This window comes from Vanellus vanellus (genome assembly GCF_965231255.1).
Source record: "Vanellus vanellus genome assembly, chromosome: 5".
Taxonomy (NCBI): domain Eukaryota; kingdom Metazoa; phylum Chordata; class Aves; order Charadriiformes; family Charadriidae; genus Vanellus; species Vanellus vanellus.
In genome coordinates this window covers 38,771,354-38,792,448 of record NC_138910.1, presented here as the reverse complement: position 1 = coordinate 38,792,448, position 21,095 = coordinate 38,771,354, and the positions used below count along the sequence as shown (strand labels likewise).

The 21,095-nt window shown below is 47.4% G+C and overlaps 1 protein-coding gene across 1 annotated transcript; it reads left to right on the top strand.

Annotated features, from left to right (window-relative positions):
* Positions 1 to 1,058: 1,058 nt before the first annotated feature.
* On the top strand, positions 1,059 to 20,695 carry LOC309672465 (nucleoporin NUP35-like; the record flags this gene model as incomplete). The annotated part of the gene is made up of 9 exons (XM_082483994.1): positions 1,059 to 1,087; positions 14,100 to 14,332; positions 15,377 to 15,498; positions 17,147 to 17,207; positions 17,811 to 17,952; positions 18,371 to 18,440; positions 18,531 to 18,659; positions 19,871 to 20,038; positions 20,402 to 20,695. The coding sequence occupies 9 exons, from the start codon at positions 1,059 to 1,061 to the stop codon at positions 20,477 to 20,479; spliced, it is 1,032 nt and encodes a 343-aa protein (XP_082340120.1). The 3' UTR covers positions 20,480 to 20,695.
* Positions 20,696 to 21,095: the final 400 nt, after the last annotated feature.

The window sequence follows — 21,095 nt, the reverse complement described above, 5'->3', positions numbered from 1 at the left end:
CAAAAAATACCAGCACTGGCTATTTTTTTTTTCCACTCTGATTATTTTCTGGAAATTGCTTCCCAGTAAGTTTGATATATTTAAAGTGGCAGCTTTATTTAATGATGCATTTAATATTACTGTTTGGTTGGTTTTCTATCTGGAAAGGTGGCAGGCTCCTTGGAGAAAGAACACTATGCATATTTGGCTGCTGAGGACTGGAACTATTTTTAGTATATGTGATGTTAATTATTTTGTTCGAATTCATTGCTCTTTCATAATTACTTCTGGAATTGCGTTGTAAATGTCATAGCAACTTATTAACTCTTTGTTTTACATTTATTTAGCTTTATATATATATATAAGTTGTTCTTAGGTTGTTTTTAAAACAAGTCTGAGTTCTGCACATTGTTTTTCAGAACTGTGAAGTATGTGTTATGGTTTGAGAGACACAACACTTTATTGTTGTTTAGACAGTCATTCTATCACCTGATGACCACTCCTGACCTGGGAAAGAGATTTAGGAAAAACAAGGAAACCTGGGAGTTGAAGTATAAAGAGATTTAATAGAGTTAAGATTAATTAATATTAATAGCACTATAGAACCAATATTGATCCTGACACCAATACAGAATATGCAAAGATTATACTCAGTCAATTTTATCAGGAGGAAGCTGTGCACTCCCAGCAGTTGTGGAAAAGTGCAGTTTTCCCAAGTATTAGAAGAGAAATTAGTACTGCGTCGCTCAAACCAGAAGAGAATCTCTATGCAAAGTCCTCAAGGCATCAGCGTAAGGCCCTGCATCCCACTTTCCAAGTCAGTGAGAAAACAACATTAATTGTAATAGGGTATTAAGCTGTAAAGTCCCATCTTTTGGCCATTGCTCGTCATCATCCAATCTACAATTTGGCCACCATTGGTTACAAGAACTTTTCGTTTTCTCCCGAGTCATCGGATCTCCTCTGAACTTGTTCCAATTCTTTTAAATACAACCAAAGGGCTACGAGCAGGAATGGCAGATTGCCTTCATCCCCTATTCCACTTACTTACATTCGAGGCTTAGATTCTGGGTGATGCCATGCAGGGGGACCTGGAGAGGCAGGAGAGGTGGGCTGGAGAAATTGGTCACTTTGAGCGTGCTAAGGCACTGGCACAGGTTGCCCAGAGGAGAAGTGGAAGTTCAATCCCTGGAGGTGTTCAAAGCCAGGCTAGAGGGGGCTTTCAGCAACCTGGTCTAGCGGGAGGTGTTCCTGTGCATGGCTGGGGGGGTTGGAACTGGATGATCACCGAGGTCCCTTCCAACCTAAACCATTCAATGATTCTATGTTGCAGAGCCAATCCACACACAGAATCGAGGATGATCTAGGTGCCACCACGGAAACATGGTGGGATGACTTGCATGACTGGAGTGCTGCAGTGGATGCCTATAAACTCTTCCAACAGGGTAGGCAAGGAAGGAGAGGCGGTGGGAGGCAGTCTGTATGTTAGGGCATGTGGTGAATGTCTAGAACTTGATGCTGGTGACAACTGGGTTGAGTGTTTATGGGTAAGAATCAGGGGGACATTCTTCAAGAAGGAAGTCTGAAAAGCACAGGAGCAAGCTGACCCCACGTGCCAAAACTCGAGCCTTTTGGGAAAAAGATTGGCTTGGCTGAGCAGAGAGTTATGGTCGCAAGCCAGGAAAAAAGGGAGAATTTATGGCCTCTGGAAGAGAGGCCAGGCCACTCGTGAGGACTACCAAGATGTGGTGAAGCTATGGTGGGAGAAAACTAGGTGGGCCAAAGCCCTTCAAGGCTAAGATTTTTGGGTTTAGCACTAGAACTACCCTGGGTAAGTCTGGGATCCCCTCTGGGCTCCCCTTTGGTCCACAAGTTCTCTTTTGGGCTGGCTTCTGTCTAAGTCCGCAACTGCAGAAGAACACGTTGGACCCGTCGTTTCCTTTTGCACCCTCTTCAAGGTCAGGTGCCTTCTGTGACGGCTCAGCCCCGTCCCAACCACAGCGTCTTGCTCAGCTCTGGACTCTGTTCGGTGACATCCCTGATGGGCACCCGGGTTACAGGGGGAAGCTGGAGCTGGTCCCCAGTAAAACCCCCAAAGCGCGGAGGGAGAGACAAGTCAGGTTTCTGGCTCGGGGCGCTTTGTGCTCCACGGTGGGCTTCCGAAGAAACCTCCGCGCAGGCAGACGCAGGAAATGCCTTTTCCTGCCTTTGTGGACTGAGGCTTCTGCAGCCCCGGGCGCCCCTGGCCCACTCCTCCTCCTCTTCCTCCTCTTCCTCCTCCTCCTCCTCTTCCGGCTGTGCCTCTGCCTCTGCCGGAGCCGCTCAGCCCTCGCTCAGCCCCGGAGGGCTTTTCTCAGCACCCCTGCGGCTTTTCCTCGGGGAAGAGCACTCGCCCTGCAGTGCCTTCAGGCAGAACCCAGGTTTCCCCGCCGCCCGGGCGCACACGGCCGCCTTCGCCGCGGAGCCGCCGTCCGCAGGTGAGCCGGGCCGCGGGGCCGCCCCCCCTTCCCGGCCTCGCGCCCCCTCCGGCTCTGCCGGCCGCCGCCTGGCCCCGCGCGCGCCGGGCCGGGCCGGGCCGGGCCGCGCCGCGCCGCGCCGTGCCGCGCCGCGCGGCCCTTGGTCGCGTGCGGGGCCGTTGGGCGGCGCGAGGTGCCTCAGAGGCGGCCGCTGCCCGGACGAGGCTGCCCGGCTCTTCCCCCCGGCGCTGCCCGCGCTCCGCTGGCCTGGTTTGTAGAGTCGGTGGGCAGTCGCGCAGGAGCCGAGACAATGACCCTTGGCTCCGCGGCATCGCCAAAGCCCGGAGCCAGTGCCGCGTTTCTGCCGGGCTTCCTGATGGACGGTTTGCCGGGCTCGGTGGCTCGGCCAGCGCCTGACTTAAGGGGCCGGACGGTCGGGCTCTTGGAGTTGTGGGCGCTACTTGCAGGTCAGACTTGGTTACTGTCAGGCCAATTTGTCAGCATGTAAACATTGGCTTTGTCTTCTTGCTCGAAGGGACTGCTGCAGGCTTGAATTCTCGTAGTTCTCTAACTTGCGCTCAATGAACGGTGAGCTCAAGTGTATGCAATGGAGTTTGGCTAAACTCTGCCGAGTAAAGGTATTGCTAATAATCGTGTTTAAGAGTGTAATAGATTGGGGGGGATCTTGGCTTTGGTGTTCGATCCGGTGGCATAATCTAACCATCTGATGGTGTTAGTGTGCTAGCCATTTTGAAGGAGACATTGAGGGTTCAAAGGAATGCTGGAGAACTGTAGAAATGCTTTTCTTTCACTTTCAAGCAGAATTGGACTCAGTGATCCTTGTGAGTGCCTTCCAACTTGAGCCATTCTATGCTCTGGTGGTCCCTTGGTCTCCCGCTTCTCGCTCTTGTTTGCCCCCCTCCCCTCCCTCCCCCAGGGACAGGCCTCTGAGAAGAATCTTGGTGAAATTGAAAAGGAGTGGTTAAGTATGCCACTGAAGCCGAAAACCTTGATGGGGGGAGAGCGCTTTGCAGAATACACCCTAAGAGTTCTTGGATGCGTTAAAGAGGTCAGAGAGGAGTCTTGACGGTCAGGATTTAGGACTGAAGATTTAGGACTCTTTGGAAGAGCTTAATTTTCCAAATGTTTTGCAAGTGAAAACCGTGAAGTCAAACTAACCCCCTCCCCCCCAACCCGGCCGGGGTAAACACCCGCAAAGTGTTCAGAGCTATGTCATGATCTTTCAGTCGGTTTAATTCTCGGTTGTACTGGAAGTCCCAAAGTTTCCAAAATGGGAGAGCAATTGGCTTAACCTCATCCTGTCGAAATGCAAGCTCGTCCCTGCGCTCAAGAGCTTACATTTTAATTGAATGTGAAATGACATGGGAAGGAAAGGAATCTGGACAGTGGGCATGTGACAGCATGTGCAATGTCCGTCGCCGGGTTCTTTAGCGTGTAGCCTTCAAATAGGCAGAGGTAACGGTGCTGAGAAGGTCTTCAAAAGAACAAGCGCGTGGGATAGTGAATAGAGCGGGTGACTAAGAGGTCGCCAAGTTTTAGATGGCACTTGTGTAAGGAGGCAGTGTCTGACACACGTGTGATATTCTTCCGTAGAACGACCGAGGCTGCAGAGTTGGGGAGGCCGGATGGTTTTGCAAGCCCCCAGCGAAAGAATCCAGAGTCTTTCCTGGCTGAATTTCCTGCTGAAGTTTCAAGAACAAGTAGCAGTGGAGTAAACTTGCAAGTCTTCTCAGGCTCTTCGTTTATTCCTTTTGATTGCAGGAGTGTCTCCCCGACCAGCAGTAGTCCCGACGCCTAAAGCGAAAAGCAGTGCACCGCCAGTTCGAAGCCTTTATGATGAATTATCTAGCCTCGGACTTGGATCGATGCCTCTAAGCTCAGGAAGACCAGTAAGTGGCTTAGGTACTGGCCTGTTGGAAGCAGAAGAGGGGAGGTAGTTTACTGCTTCCGTGAGTTCTTTTAACTCCGTTGTCAGCAAACTGGCTGGTGAGCCTTCAGGTCCTGCTGCTGCTTAGTCTGGTTGCTTGGTGTGCTTGTTCCTGTGTAGCCTAACTGCGAGCTGCCGTTGTGGAGCTGTCTGCTGTTGTTAGTGATTTTCGGTGCTGTAGAGAATGCAAAGTGCAAATCCTGCCTCTGCTATGCTTTGTCCATGACAAATGCAGACTTGTGAGAGCTTTTCACCTTCCTGTAAATCTATGGGGCTGCTGATTGCCCGAAGGGCCCAAATTTGTGTTCTCTTTTCTGTTAGTGGGCACTAGAGGCATTTACTGAGCTAGGAGGACTTTTGTACTGAGGGAAAGATCTCATGAAACTTTGGGCAGGGGGGCGGGGTCAATTTTGAGAGTAACAGTACAATTTGGTTTTGGACTTTTAATGATCCTGTAGGAAATGTACGTGGCAATGTCTGTTCTTACTCTTAAAAGCGAGGGGTAACTTAAGGCAAACAGTGAATGTTCTTGCCCGATGCTTAAGTTCCCCGGAAATGCTCTCTGCTGCTCTGAGAAGTGTACCTGTAAGAATGATTTGTTACCCTTTCTGTATTTTCCTGCAGGCCAGCTTTTTTCTAACACGGAGCCCATTGGTGGAAACGATGCCATCAACTCCTGGAACAGGTAGATGTCCTGTCAAAAGAGATAAGAGAAGGCGGGTCGCCTTCCATGTTCATAAGGCTTCCGATCTTCTGTAGGAACCCGTGGCTTCTTCCTAAGCTTAATTCCGCCATCTTGTTCCCGCTTGGATTTGGTGTTCAGCTGCTGGTGTTCAGGGCTGAAGGAGAAAGTTAGCTTACGAGCCATAAAACTCCCTACCGTGCTTGCAGACGTCTTTGTCTTTGAGTCTGCAGAGAAATCTCCCGCAAGCTCTTGCATAGACAAGGGAAATGCTCGATACCGACTTTATTCTTTGAGTTTAAGCTCCTAAGCTGATCTGTCTTGCAAACGTAATTTGTTAAACAACGCCATTTCAATTTAACAGCTTCAGGGACGTTCACTCCTGCGAGTGCCAGGCAGCCTAGGAAGACTACTCCATCTCCTGCTCAGCTCTGTTGTTTTTGTGCTCGGGGCGGATCCCTAAGTGCAGCGGATCAACTTGATGGCACATGGGTAACTGTATTTGGGTAAGTAGACTTCCAAAGCATGAGAAAAATCACGGGTGAAATCCTGGCAACGTGTGGCAAGGAGGCCTTGGACGTTGCTGTTGTCTGGCATTCCTAGGTTCTGCCGGAAGTACAGCTGCGGCTGAAGCCAGTCAATGCCCCTGTTCTAGTGAAGCACCTTAACTTAAGCTGCGTGTTATTTTTTTCCAGTTAGAAAGGCAGCATTCTGCCATTGGGGTGTGGTGAAGGAAGAAAGCCTAGAAGATAATATTCCTGCAGGCCCTGCTTCTAAAATGGCATTAACACACTGGTCTCTTCTGGATTTCTAAACCCCCTTCCTAGGCTCCTGTTTTAGCACCAGATTTCATAAAGTGCTCCCGGTAAATTCTGGATTCTTTTTTTTTTTCGGTTTTTCAGATTTACTCCGGCATCAGCTTCCTATATTCTTCGACAGTTTGGGCAGTATGGAACCATCTTAAAGCATGTGGTATGTCTTAGTTTGAGATTTATTTCTGAAAACGTTGTGGCTCATTCTTTAAAAGGCTGAGTGTCACAATTGTCACTTAATGTCATCTAGATGTCCAACACGGGAAACTGGATGCATATTCAATACCAGTCTAAGCTTCAAGCCCGGAAAGCCTTAAGCAAAGATGGAAAAATGTTTGGCGACTTTATCCTGATATCTGTCAAGCCGTGTACAGATCAAGTAAGTTACCAGCTGCTTTTATGACATGGAAGGCGCTCTGCTTTTGGGCTTCCTCTTGATTTTCCCTGACCTCTTTTCTTTCTTCCCTTTTTGAATTGCAAAACCTAGCAAGTTAAGTTCTGTAGGTAGAGTCTCTTCTGCCTTACATGAGTTTTTCGTAAGCGTTTGTCCAAATTTGCTGCTGAGAAGGATCACGATTGCAAACCTCTGTGCTGCTTGGAAGTTAGAATGCACAGGATTCTGTTGTTGTACCAGATACGAAGGGAAACCATAACATAGGAGACACTTGAGCTACAAGAGTTTCCGAGACGGGAATTGGTAGCTGGAACGCTACAAGTAACGATCTAAGACACTCAATTGTCAGGTATCTGGTCTTTGTTGCTTTTGAAATGCCTGTTTTTTGTGGCTACTGTCCGCTTTGAAATATCCCTAACCAAAGCCATAGTCGTTAGCCTGTATGTTTGGAGGCAAGAGAGACTGCTGGAGACCAATGCATTTGAGGGTTTGGCCTTAGTCTGTAAAGCTCTGCCTTGCAATTGGCAATTGGATAGGATGGATTTGGCATCAGTGCTTCGGCTTCTGATTGAAAAGGAGCAGGTAGTTCCATGGGTCAGTTCCCCTTGTGTTGAGCAGAGGCAGCTGCCACCCCCACGGGACGCTACCCCTATGCTGTATTTTGGATAGCCGTCTGCGGCCAGACGGGCTTCTCAATGTCTGTCGTCCCGATGGGCTTCTCAATGTCTGTCGTCCCGAGGCTGTTGAAGGCTGTGCTCTGCTGAGTCTAATGCAGCAAATCGGGTCTCCCCAGGCTGGTTGCCATTTCCCGTCTTGTGTTCTCTGGGTTCTTGTGGAACTTGTGGTTCCCATCGGGTCGCTTGCTGCCCCTTCCATTCTGCACGCATTCCCTTCCAAACACAGCTGACAAAAATGGAGCCTTCTGCCTCCTTTTCTAGCATTTGCCAAGGGGACTGAGTGAAACTCCTTGGCAAACTGAACCTGAGCCAAAAGCTGCCAGCGGGTAAAGGACTGGAGAGGCTCCTCTAGGGCTCGGCTAGAATATTCTTAGAAGTCTTTGGAAAGAGGATGTTGTGCTACGTGTGTTCATCTGGGCCTGAAAAAAAGTTACTTCTTGAAGACTGCTGCAAGTCTTACCATTTTTTATTTTCTCTGCACTGTTTCAAACTTGGCTGCCGCTTAGGACCTACAGTGAACAGATGACAAGCTTCCACTGCTGTGCAATGGCATAATGCAACCTATCAATGCTTGCAGTGAGAGAAATGCTTGGTGGTGCTCTGTACTGACAGGCAATTTACCTGTCAATTTACCTTGCTGGCTCAGAAATGTGAACGGATGTTATGAGACGATTCCGGATAATAATTCTAGATACTAAAGGTTGAAGTACTGCTTTGTGGTACTTGATTACATTCTACTATGCCTCTTTTTAAGAGTGTGATGGCCAACTTGGAAAGAAGCTCTAGATTTCCTACGATGAGACCTCTTGCCCCAGCATATCAAGCTTCCGTGAGACACTATCAGGTATTTTAAGGGAACAGAAGCGCGTGTTTCTTTGTGCTGTCTCCTCTGAGTTGGATGAGGCTGTACGCTCAATCACTTCCACGTGACTTTGGCCTCGATCTTCTCCTCCTGTCGTTTCTTTAAAGATGTGCCTCAAGTACAACCTCACTCTCTTCAGGCTCTGAAATAACGATAATACTGATAATGATGGTAGTCCTGATAATAATGATAAATGAATTGATGACTTGTCCTGTTTCCAGAGGTTAAGGACTTGTTTTGAAACTCTTTCAAACGTAGTCTGTGCAAATAGAGTAGCACTTGGGAAAAGAAAAAGACCTGGTTGGTATAATGAGAATTAACTGTGTGTTGACTGACTCTCTCTATTTTCTCTCTTCCTTTTTCCCCCTGCCTTCTAGGTGGTTTCTGACAGACACGGTCCTAGGAAAGGTGAATTTATTGTATCTAAAGGAATGGGATCTGTGTTTGGTTGGTAATATACAAGAGGAAGTAACACACTAAGTTGGTCAGGGTTTCAAAGATGCTACTGGCATCTGTGGTCAGGTGTAGAAGGACTGGTGGCAGGATTTTAACTTGCGTGTCACCTGTTACAGCGTCAGTTAATTCAGCAGACACGTAGCTTGCACTTTAAATGATGGCAATGTCGACACGTTTTTAAACACTGAGCAAGTGTAATAGAAGTGCTTTTTTCCCCATTTGTGCTCTGGTTGCCTGATTGTAGAAAACCTATCAGTGCTGGCTTTTTTTCCCTCTGTACGTTGCTTCCCCGTAAGTTGGACGTGTTTAAAATGGCAGCTTTATTTACCGATGCCTTTCATCTTACTGTTTGTTTCTTTTTTCTTTTCTTTTCTTTTTTTTTTTTTCTTTTTTTTTGTTGTCTGGAAAGGTGGCAGGCTCCTTGGAGAAAGAACACTGTGCATATTTGGCTTCTGGGGACCGGGACTGTTCTTAGTATATGTGATGTTAATTATTTTGTTTGGATTCGTTGCTCTTTCATAATTATCTCTGGCATGGCATTCTAAATGTCATAGCGACTTTTTAACTCTGTTTTCTATAGAAAGCTGAATAAATGTAAGTTGTTCTTAGGTTGTTTTTTAAACAAGCGTGAGTTCTGCACATCGTTTTTCCGAACCGTGAAGTATGATGCTGCCTAACGATTCTCAAAGCGTGATCAGCCGAGCAGATGCTGCTGATTTTTACCGCAGTGGTAGCAACCAGCGTTAAAACTAGCTCATGTTTAAATGTCGTCTCCGTGGGTCTTTTACAGCAGCACGCACGTAACAGGTAGGAAACTGTAGCATTCTAAGCTATGAAATGTTGAGTTGAAAGAGCTGAATAGAAAAACGCAACGTGTCCGTGGAATACCCTGTTGGTCAGCTGGGGTCAGCTGTCCCGGCTGTGTCTCCTGCCAGCTTCTCGGGCACCCCCAGCCTACTGGCTGGTGGGGTGCTGTGAGAAGCAGAAAAGGCCTGGACCCGGTGTAAGCGCTACTCAGCAGTAACTCAAATGTCCCTGTGTGTTTCGATTTGGTGTCTGTGTTGGTGTGGGTCAACATCAGCATTTCCGTTTGGGTCAGGAGTGTGATTGCCAGGTGAATACCCAGGCATACCTATTTCCGTGCTTTGCTTCACGCTGCAGCGTGGTCTGAAAGTTCTTCAGCTGCACTTCTCTGATGCCACGACACCAAAAGGTTAGTCCAGGAGCATGCCTAATGTCCCTCGGATGCTAATGTGGTCCCTACAGGGGGGTTCTCCACCCGGTGTGCGAGAGCCAATCAACACACTGAGTCGAGATAGTTGTTTTCATTTCAATTCTGCAGGATCAGGTGCCGGGCATTTAACAAGAGCCAGCGCACCTCACGTTGCCAACCACCCCGCTGAGTCTCCAGGATGAAGCTCCTGTACCGGAGAATCCAGGGGCGGAGGAGCTCGCTGAGTAAGAATCCCGTGTAAGGATGACAAAACACGCAAAAGAGACAACAAATAATTGTGGAACATTCCCTCCCCTTTAAGAGGCATTTGATCGCTTGGCGTACCCAGACTTTTACCGGGATACAGTTTTCCAGGCAATACTTCAAAAGGATTCGGTCCTTGCCTCGCTCCTGGAGCAATTCGGAACCCCTGTGAATGAAATGAGGCCCGTTATCAGAGGAGGACCCCTCAGGAGTTCCCAATCTAGGAATTACTTCTTTTAACAGAGCTTTGACAACTTCTCTCGCCCAATTGGTGCGGCAAGGGAAAGCTTCCGGCCAGCTCGAAAAGGTGTCTCCCAAAACAAGCCGAGATTTGAACTTTTCTCTGAGTTGCCAAAATGTGGAATCTCTTTGCCAGTGTTGCCCGGGAGCTATCCCTGTTGGGGGATAGTAGTTGCTTAGTGTAAATAAGTAAGTTTTAATGAGAATAAATTACTTTGGGTGTGATTTGCGCTGTTGGCCTAGGTTTACTTGGCACGAGGAGCTAGATTTGTTGAAGCCTTCAGGCGGGCATAGAGTTCTTTTTCTTAGTGATTTTCCTCGCAGCTGGTAGAGGGCTGTGTTTAGTCTTTTCCTATGGGGAAGATGTTGATATCGCACTGATGTTTCTGTAGTGTTTTTCCCAAGCCTGGGACTCTTCAGTTCTCCATGTTCTTCCAGGAGCGCAGGTGCACAAGGAGTGTAAGCCAGAAGATAAGGAGGCTCCAACCCTGGGCTGAAACTGCAGATCAACAAGAGAAGAGCCAGCCTGCCCGGACACAGAAGGCGGCGGCAGCAGCCAGATGTTAGAAGACACCAGGCCAAGAATCACCTTGGGACTAAAGGACGCGTGGAGAGCGTGTGGAGAGCGCGTGAGGGGCGGGGGTATAGATCACGAGTGTGTAATTGCCCAGGGATTTCTTTGTTGGCGGTCCCTGTCTTTTGGAGGCACCCAGCCCGGGCTGTCAGTGCTGCTGTACCTCTCAATTAAATTCATTATTTTATAAAATCCGAGGCCTGAGACTCTGATGCGGGAAACTTAGGGCCAAGCCTGAAGAAGAAGGAAGCGCACTGGAGAGTAGGGGTGTGGGGGGTGGGGGGCGTGGGAGGGGGGGTGTGGGGGGGTGTGGGGGTGTGGTGTAAATTAGTATTTAATGAAATACTAATCATGAAATAAAAAGAAATAATGAAAAATATAGACAAAACCGTATCAAGCTCCCGAGATGACAGTCGCGACGCTGGCTGACACTGGGGCAGTCCCAGGCTGGACTCAGTGACGGACGGGAACTGAATTCCGGATCTGCATTCAGGATCAGGATCACAGGCAGACGAAGAGAGTCCTCCTCAGACGTCGGCCACTGGAGGAAGAGAGCTGACCCTTTGATCCCTCAGTTTTTATACTGAGCATGAGGCAGATGGGATGGAATACCCTGTTGGTCAGGTTTGGGTCACCTGTCCTGTCCGCTCCTCCCTGCAGGTGGGACCCCACTATGCTTTTCCGCTTCCGACCCTCCAGCGGGGCAAATAACAAAGTTGGTTGGCCTTGGGTGTTACAGCAATAAGCATAAGCAAGAGCCTCTCTGCATACCATGCCTGGGCATCAGCTATAAACAATTGGTCTTATCACTCTGAGAGAGTGAGCACTCTCTGCACAAGATGCAGTTAATTTCAGTAGTTGGAGAGGCCCAGCTAAGAAGCGACGTTACCGAACAAAATTGGTTCTGTTTTACCTCAAACCCGGACACTCCCCAGTTGGGGTTGTGAGTCAACATCACGGTTTCTGAGAGCTGATACCTTCCTTCAGGGTTTCCTCGATGGGATCCAAGAGATTGTTTCCAATGGCACAGGTCAGAGGTAGTCAAGGGGACATGGACAAAAACTGGCATACCCCTACCGCTTGTCTCAGGGGCGCCTGCATTGCCGGTTGGGAGTGTCCCCGACTCCTCCTGGACACGGGGCTGAAGCTTTCATTTCCCTTCCGCCCTTTTTCTTGAACTCCCCCCCAGGACTCCCCCGGTTGTCTCCTGTCTCTACCTCAGGGTAGAGGGGGACCTGGACAGGCTGGAGAGGTGGGCCCGTGCCAACCTCCTGAAGTTGAACAAGGCCAAGTGCAAGGTCCTACCTCAGGGTCGGGGCAATCCCAAGCACAGATCCAGGCTGGGGGGAGAATGGATCGAGAGCAGCCCTGAGGAGAAGGAGCTGGGGGTGCTGATTGAGGAGAAGCTCAGCATGAGCCGGCAAAGCGTGATCACAGCCCAGAAGGCCAACCGTGTCCTGGGCTGCATCAGAAGATGCGTGGCCAGCAGGTCAAGGGAGGCGATTCTGCCCCTCTACTCTGCTCTGGTGAGACCCCACCTGGAGTACTGCGTCCAGCTCTGGAGCCCCCAACACAGGGAAGACATGGACCTGTTGGAGCGGGCCCAGAGGAGGGCCTCCGAGGTGATCAGAGGGCTGGAGCACCTCTCCTGTGAGGACAGGCTGAGAGAGCTGGGGTTGTTCAGCGTGGAGAAGAGAAGGCTCAAGTGGTTGGTGCGCACTGAAGTCCTGTCCCATCCAATTCTCTGCCACTCATGAGGACTACCAAGATGTGGTGAGGCTATGTTGCGTGAAAATTAGAACAAGCCCTTCAAGTCTCAGATTTCTGGGTTTATTTCCATTCTGTAGAATGGGGGTCCAGCCATTTAACAACAGCCAGCACACCTCATGTTTCCAAACACCCGATATTTACTACAGTCAAACACAGCCAATTGGTCAGTAATGATTCCCTGGGCACTCCTGATGAGACATCTGCATCCAAGCTCATGTTTAATCCAGTCAGGGAGGTTACCCGATGAGCATGCTCATGAGTCACAAAGGGGGGGTGTCTTTTAGCACCAGAACTACCCAGGGGCAGTCTGGGATCCCCTCTGGGCTCCCCTTTGGTCCACAAGTTCTCTTTTGGGCTGGCTTCTGTCTAAGTCCGCAACTGCAGAAGAACACGTTGGACCCGTCGTTTCCTTTTGCACCCTCTTCAAGGTCAGGTGCCTTCTGTGACGGCTCAGCCCCGTCCCAACCACAGCGTCTTGCTCAGCTCTGGACTCTGTTCGGTGACATCCCTGATGGGCACCCGGGTTACAGGGGGAAGCTGGAGCTGGTCCCCAGTAAAACCCCCAAAGCGCGGAGGGAGAGACAAGTCAGGTTTCTGGCTCGGGGCGCTTTGTGCTCCACGGTGGGCTTCCGAAGAAACCTCCGCGCAGGCAGACGCAGGAAATGCCTTTTCCTGCCTTTGTGGACTGAGGCTTCTGCAGCCCCGGGCGCCCCTAGCCCACCTGCCTCCGCCTCCGCCTTTGCCTCTGCCGGAGCCGCTCAGCCCTCGCTCAGCCCCGGAGGGCTTTTCTCAGCACCCCTGCGGCTTTTCCTCGGGGAAGAGCACTCGCCCTGCAGTGCCTTCAGGCAGAACCCAGGTTTCCCCGCCGCCCGGGCGCACACGGCCGCCTTCGCCGCGGAGCCGCCGTCCGCAGGTGAGCCGGGCCGCGGGGCCGCCCCCCCTTCCCGGCCTCGCGCCCCCTCCGGCTCTGCCGGCCGCCGCCTGGCCCCGCGCGCGCCGGGCCGGGCCGGGGCGGGGCGGGGCGGGCCGGGCCGGGTCGTGCCGCGCGGCCCTTGTGCGCGTGCGGGGCCGTTGGGCGGCGCGAGGTGCCTCAGAGGCGGCTGCTGCCCGGACGAGGCTGCCCGGCTCTTCCCCCCGGCGCTGCCCGCCCTCCGCTGGCCTGCTGAGTAGGCCCGGACCGGGGCTGTCCGTCGCTTCTGGCGGTGCTGCACGTTGGGGGAGTCCGGAGGCCGCGGGGCTGAAGTTGGGTGATGGGAGACGGCGCCAGGATGAGCCCCTTCTCCTGGGGTAAAGCGAAAAGGCTTGTGGGTTTAAACCAAGGGGCCGGTGCTCCGGGGTATAAGATCCGCCCCTGAAGCACCCCGAAAGCAGGTACAGCTCAGGGGGGTGGCGAGTGCGGCTGCGGTGGCAGGGCCTCGGTGAAGTCGCGACGTGGCTGGCGTGAGCCCGCGGTGCTGTGTTGGAGTACATTCCCCTGTCTAGGGTGCGGAACCGGCCAGCAGGGCAGGAGAATCCAGCCTTGGCATGATGGCCTTTACCAAAGAAAGACCTTTGAAACAACCCCATAATTACCCTCTAACCCGGAAATCCAGCTGTAGCCGAAGCAGTGTGTTTTAACAATGAAGTCTCAGCGTGGCAGTTCTTGTCATTGCAAAAAAATGCCAGATTATGATAAACTTTTATTACTTGTAAAATACGTTATTAGAACAAACTTAGTCACTTAGTGTACATTGTTTTACGTTTTTTTAATGGAACATCCATTTATGCTGTAGAAAAGTCTCGATCACTTGGCTGCTTCCATGGTTTTTTGTGTGTTTTTTTTTCATTAATACAGGAGCTGAGCCAAAGAGTCCTGGCTCCCGAACATCTCCAGTACCTGAGGAGAGTTTTGAGTTTCTTCCTGAATTCTTGATGGGCAATTTACCTATACCAGAGGCTCCGGAACCCTATGCTTTAAACAGCCGTGCAGTTGGTGTAATGGAAATGAGCTCTCCGCTACTTGCAGGTCAGAATTCGTCTGATTCTTGTCTGGTCCCCCTAAATAAAAGCCTTCTAAGGAAATAGATATGAAATTGAAAATAATTGTGTGAATTTCACCTAACTGTTTTTAAAAGGGTTTATTACAGCTTCAGGGTATGAACTCTAGAAAAGTGGGAACCAGTAAGGTACTAAGGTGGGCCTCCCAAAATGAGTGGTTAAGTATGCCACTGAAGCCGAAAACCTTGATGGGGGTAGAGCGCTTTGCAGAATACACCCTAAGAGTTCTTGGATGCGTTAAAGAGGTCAGAGAGGAGTCTTGACGGTCAGGATTTAGGACTGAAGATTTAGGACTCTTTGGAAGAGCTTAATTTTCCAAATGTTTTGCAAGTGAAAACCGTGAAGTCAAACTAACCCCCTCCCCCCCAACCCGGCCGGGGTAAACACCCGCAAAGTGTTCAGAGCTATGTCATGATCTTTCAGTCCGTTTAATTCTCGGTTGTACTGGAAGTCCCAAAGTTTCCAAAATGGGAGAGCAATTGGCTTAACCTCATCCTGTCGAAATGCAAGCTCGTCCCTGCGCTCAAGAGCTTACATTTTAATTGAATGTGAAATGACATGGGAAGGAAAGGAATCTGGACAGTGGGCATGTGACAGCATGTGCAATGTCCGTGTGTGTTTTTGTAGGGTTCTTTAGCGTGTAGGACATCTCGAGTCTTTTGCATCTTTACTACAGGGAAGTTAGTCTCTGAAACAATTAAAAATGCAACCAACAGGCCTTAAAATAGCTTAAAAAGAACAAGCACATGTGATAGACTGCCTAATAATCCAGTATATTCACTAAAAGTTTTAGATGGCACTTGTGTAAGGAGGCAGTGTCTGACACACGTGTGATATTCTTCCGTAGAACGACCGAGGCTGCAGAGTTGGGGAGGCCAGATGGTTTTGCAAGCCCCCAGCGAAAGAATCCAGAGTCTTTCCTGGCTGAATTTCCTGCTGAAATTTCAAGAACAAGTAGCAGTGGAGTAAACTTCCAAGTCTCAGGCTCTTCATTTGTTCCTTTTGATTGCAGGAGGATCTCCCCCACCACTAGTAGTCCCAACACATAAAGAGAAAAGCGGTGCACCACCAGTTCGAAGTCTTTATGATGAATTATCTAGTCCTGGATCGACGCCTCTAAGCTCAAGAAGACCAGTAAGTGGCTTAGGTACTGACCTGTTCGAAGCAGAAGAGGGGAGGTAGTTTACTGCTTCCGTGAATTCTTTTAACTCCTTTGTCTCAACTGCTGTAGCAAACTGGCTGGTGACCCTTCAGGTCCTGCTGCTGCTTAGTCTGGTTGCTTGGTATGCCTGTTCCTGTGTAGCCTAACTGCGAGCTGCCGTTGTGGAGCTGTCTCCTGTTGTTAGTGATTTTCGGTGCTGTAGAGAATGCAAAGTGCAAATCCTGCCTCTGCTATGCTTTGTCCATGACAAATGCAGACTTGTGAGAGCTTTTTACCTTCTTGTAAATCTATTGGGCTGCTGATTGCCCGAAGGGCCCAAATTTGTGTTCTCTTTTCTGTTAGTGGGCACTAGAGGCATTTACTGAGCTAGGAGGACTTTTGTACTGAGGGAAAGATCATCAAACTTTGGGGAGGGAGATGGGGTCAATTTTGAAAGAGTAACAAAAAATTTATACAAGGTCATTCTAATAATAAGCTCCAATACTTACCTCAAGCGAGCAGCCAAACATTAGTAGGTTCTTTTTTGGTGAACATGATTCTTTAGATGCAAGGAGAAGGCCTCACTGAATGTGCAGTCCTTTTTTGTGTGTTACCTTCTGAAAAGTTTATTTTTAAAGTTCAAGTTCTCTGCGAAGGACAGAACCCAACTGACCTAAAAGACTGGATATTTAAAAAAGAACCAAAAATAAAGAAGGACCAGCTTTCAGAATACATGTTGCTAGGCAGAGTGGTGCTCAAATTTTGTTTGATCTTGCATCTGAGACGTGCCCTGATTCAGACTAAAAATGTACTAAAATTGTTTTGGATATTGAGATCCTTCTATGTTAAAAAGCAAATAACTCCTGGCTGCTAAAGCTGGAAGTATACTTTCCTTTAGCACAGTTGCAGTAAGGAGTTGAGCGGATAAGGAAGTCAGTGGTGAGGAATACCAGTGGGGATGATGCTCTCGTGATTTGTAAGCCTTTTAGACAGTGAAAATCAGATGCTGGTGACTAATGATCCTGGCATGCTTTCCATCAGGATGCAGGTGAATGTGTGAATTGCTCTACTACAGCACTGGCGAGATGCCTGGGTTTTTTTGAAAAATTAAATCTTACAGATTTCTGAGTATCAATACCAAGAGCTGCTTGGTTTCACAAAGCATATGCGATTGGTGTTAGGTAAGGGATTCTTCAGTTCCTATTGCCTAAAGCTCACCCTAAGCCTAACTAAGCTTTCTTCTTGTGTACTGGTAGCTCTTTCTTGTTAGATGCTAAAATATTGCAGACAGTGCCTGAATCCTATTGCTTGTGGCGCTTCCCTTCAGGAGTTTGCTCTACACTCCCATGCTATCTCTGATCGTTGCACTGAAGCCTCTGATCAGGAAAGTTAACTGCCTTCTCTTCTAAGGCTTAGTCATCAGCTGGAAATGCCAGAATGGCATTCCAGAGGCCGACTGGCTGTCCAGACAATCTGCTAGGCAGCGTGCTAGAACGTAATACCATTGTCAAATCACTTTTCGTTGCTAACTTTTAATAATCTTGTATGAAATGTACTTGGAAATGCCTGGAAATGCTCTCGGCTGATCTGAGAAGTGCACCTGTAAGAATGATTTGTTACTCTTTCTGTATTTTACTGCAGGCCAGCTTCTCTCTAACACAAAGCCCATTGGTTGGAACTCTGCCAGCAACTCCTGGAACAGGTAGATATCATGTCAAAATAGATAATCGACTGTCTTACAGCTTTCCTTAAGAGAGAAAAACCATTACTGTTCAAGCTGCATCAATTCCTTGCTAGTTCACGAAGGACTTGTATCTTTCTTTACGGGCTTTTCAAAAGGGATGTGGATGTGAACAGGAAATGGTTTTCCACTTTGAGATAAACTAAATTGCAATCAGCTTTGTTTATTCCTTATTCAAGATGTGTTGTTGAAGTGAGCACAGAGGTAATTGTGCTTGAGTGAAGCTGCTGAGATCTATGGGTTGCCTTGAATCTTCATAAGGATTTCAATCTTCTGTATGAACCCATGGCTTCTTCCTAAGCTTAATTCTGCCGTTTTGTTCCCGCTTGGATTCTGTATTCAACTACTGGTGTTCAGGGCTGAAGGAGAAAGTTAGCTTACGAGCCATAAAACTCCCTACCGTGCTTGCAGACGTCTTTGTCTGAGTCTGCAGAGAAATCTCCCGCAAGCTCTTGCATAGACAAGGGAAATGCTCGATACCGACTTTATTCTTTGAGTTTAAGCTCCTAAGCTGATCTGTCTTGCAAACGTAATTTGTTAAACAACGCCATTTCAATTTAACAGCTTCAGGGACGTTCACTCCTGCGAGTGCCGGACAGCATAGGAAGACTACTCTATCTCCTGCTCAGCTAGATCCTTTTTATACTCAGGGTGATTCCCTAACTTCAGAGGATCAACTTGATGACACATGGGTAACTGTATTTGGGTAAGTAGACTTCCAAAGCATGAGAAAAATCACGGGTGAAATCCTGGCAATGTGTGGCAAGGAGGCCTTGGACGTTGCTGTTGTCCGGCATTCCTAGGTTCTGCCAGAAGTACAGCTGCGGCTGAAGCCAGTCAATGCCCCTGTTCTAGTGAAGCACCTTAACTTAAGCTGCGTGTTATTTTTTTCCAGTTAGAAAGGCAGCATTCTGCCATTGGGGTGTGGTGAAGGAAGGAAACCTGGAAGCCTAAGCTGTGGTGAAGGAAAGAAGCCTAATATTCCTGCAGGCCCTGCTTCTAAAATGGCATTAACACACTGGTCTCTTCTGGATTTCTAAAACCCCTTCCTAGGCTTCTATTTTAGCACCAGATTTCATAAACTACTCATTTTAATTTTTTTGTATATTTTTTCCACGTTACAGATTTCCTCAAGCATCAGCTTCATATATTCTTCTACAATTTGCACAGTATGGAAACATATTAAAGCATGTGGTATGTCTTAGTTTGAGATTTATTTCTGAAAATGTTCTAGCTCATTCTTTAGAAGGCTGAGTGTCACACTAGTCTCATAATCTCATCTAGATGTCCAACACAGGAAACTGGATGCATATTCAATACCAGTCTAAGCTTCAAGCCCGGAAAGCCTTAAGCAAAGATGGAAGAATTTTTGGTGAATGTATCATGATTGGTGTCAAGCCGTGTATAGATAAAGTAAGTTACCAGCTGCTTTTCTTTAATTATGAGGCACTCTGCTTTTGGGCTTCCTCTTGATTTTCCCTGACCTCTTTTCTTTTTTCCCTTTTTGAATTGCAAAACCTAGCAAGTTAAGTTCTGTAGGTAGAGTCTTTTCTGTCTGAAAAACATGAGTTTTTCTTAAGTATTTGTCCAAATTTGCTGCTGAGAAGGATCACGATTGCAAACGTCCGTGCTGCTTGGAATTTAGAATGCACAGGATTCTGTTGTTGTACCAGATACGAAGGGAAACCATAACAGGAGACACTTGAGCTACAAGAGTTTCCTAGATGCGAATTGGTGGCATTCATGGGCTGCAATAGATATGTGGTGGCAGATGGCGACTGTTACTGCTCCTAATGGTCCCTCTTTTTTATGTGACTCTTCATCGTGTTCTGCCTTTTCAGTTTATCGTAGTGCATTAGGCTGAAAATTTGATAACAAGGCACTCTACCCCCATAAAATCATGTTCCTTTCTTTTAAATAGTGGTTTGAGTAGGGCTGGCTGTATTTCAGGCTAATTTGATCACGAGCTATTAGTTTCTAGGCATGGACAACGCTCTAACCATTAGTTCCTGCAACATTTTCAATTGGTTTCTATACCCCTGTGCTCTTGTGCTAGAGCTTCTAATCTGTTCTTACCTTATTTCCTACTTTGGTGTCCACTCTGTATCAACTACTGAACTGCTGAAAAGGTGAAACACTAGAAGTACTGGTCTAAGACATTTATCTTGATCTTAATTGCTTTTGAATTTTCTATTTTGTGGTATCCTGGGTTGAGGTAAAACAGGTAAAACAAATTTTCTGTTCAGTAATTTTAGAATATTCTTAGAAGTCTTTGGAAAGAGGATGTTGTGCTACGTGTGTTCATCTGGGCCTGAAAAAAAGTTACTTCTTGAAGACTGCTGCAAGTCTTACCATTTTTTATTTTCTCTGCACTGTTTCAAACTTGGCTGCCGCTTAGGACCTACAGTGAACAGATGACAAGCTTCCACTGCTGTGCAATGGCATAATGCAACCTATCAATGCTTGCAGTGAGAGAAGTGCTTGGTGGTGCTCTGTATTGACAGGCAATTTTGCTGGTCTTTGCTGGCTCAGAAATGTGAACGTATGTTATCAGACAATTCTGGATAATAAATATTTAAGTTTACTAAAGTATGTGTTTATGTTATATTATGCATCTTTTTAAGAGTGTGATGGAAAACTTTGAAAGAAGCTCTACATCCTCAATCTCTTCAGTTTTTACTCCACCTACAAAATCTGTTGGAACACCGGTGCAACCTGCAAATTATACTACAAGGATTTCTACAATGAGACCTCTTGCAACAGCATATAAAGCTTCCACTAGTGACTATCAGGTATTTTAAGGGAACAGAAGTGCATGTTTCTTTGTGCTGTCTCCTCTGAGTTGGATGAGGCTGTACACGCAATCACTTCCACGTGACTTTGGCCTCGATCTTCTCCTCCTGTCGTTTCTTTAAAGATGTGGTCCAAGTCCAAACTCACTCTGTTCAGGGTCTGAAATAATAACACTACTACTGAAAAATAATAAATTAATGACTTGTGATTCCAGAGGTTAAGGACTTGTTTTGAAACTCTTTCAAACGTAGTCTGTGCAAATAGAGTAGCACTTGGGAAAAGACTTGGTTGGTATAATGAGAAAACTGTGTGTTGACTGACTCTCTCTATTTTCTCTCTTCCTTTTTCCCTCTGTCTTCTAGGTGGTTTCTGACAGACAAACTCCTAGGAAAGGTGAAAGTATTGTATCTAAAGCAATGGAATATGTTTTTGGTTGGTAATGTACAAGAGGAAGTAACACACTAAGTTGGTCAGGGTTTCAAAGATGCTACTGGCATCTGTGGTTAGTTGTGTAACTACTGGTGGCAGGATTTTAATGTCCATCTCAACTGTTACGCCTTCAGTTAATTCAGCAGACATGTAGCTTGCACTTTAAGTGATGGCAATGTAGACGTGGTTTTAAAATGTGAGCAAGTGTAAATAAAGTGCTTTTTTCCCCACTGTGTGCTCTGATTTTGTGACTTTACAAAAAATACCAGCACTGGCTATTTTTTTTTTCCACTCTGATTATTTTCTGGAAATTGCTTCCCAGTAAGTTTGATATATTTAAAGTGGCAGCTTTATTTAATGATGCATTTAATATTACTGTTTGGTTGGTTTTCTATCTGGAAAGGTGGCAGGCTCCTTGGAGAAAGAACACTATGCATATTTGGCTGCTGAGGACTGGAACTATTTTTAGTATATGTGATGTTAATTATTTTGTTCGAATTCATTGCTCTTTCATAATTACTTCTGGAATTGCGTTGTAAATGTCATAGCAACTTATTAACTCTTTGTTTTACATTTATTTAGCTTTATATATATATATAAGTTGTTCTTAGGTTGTTTTTAAAACAA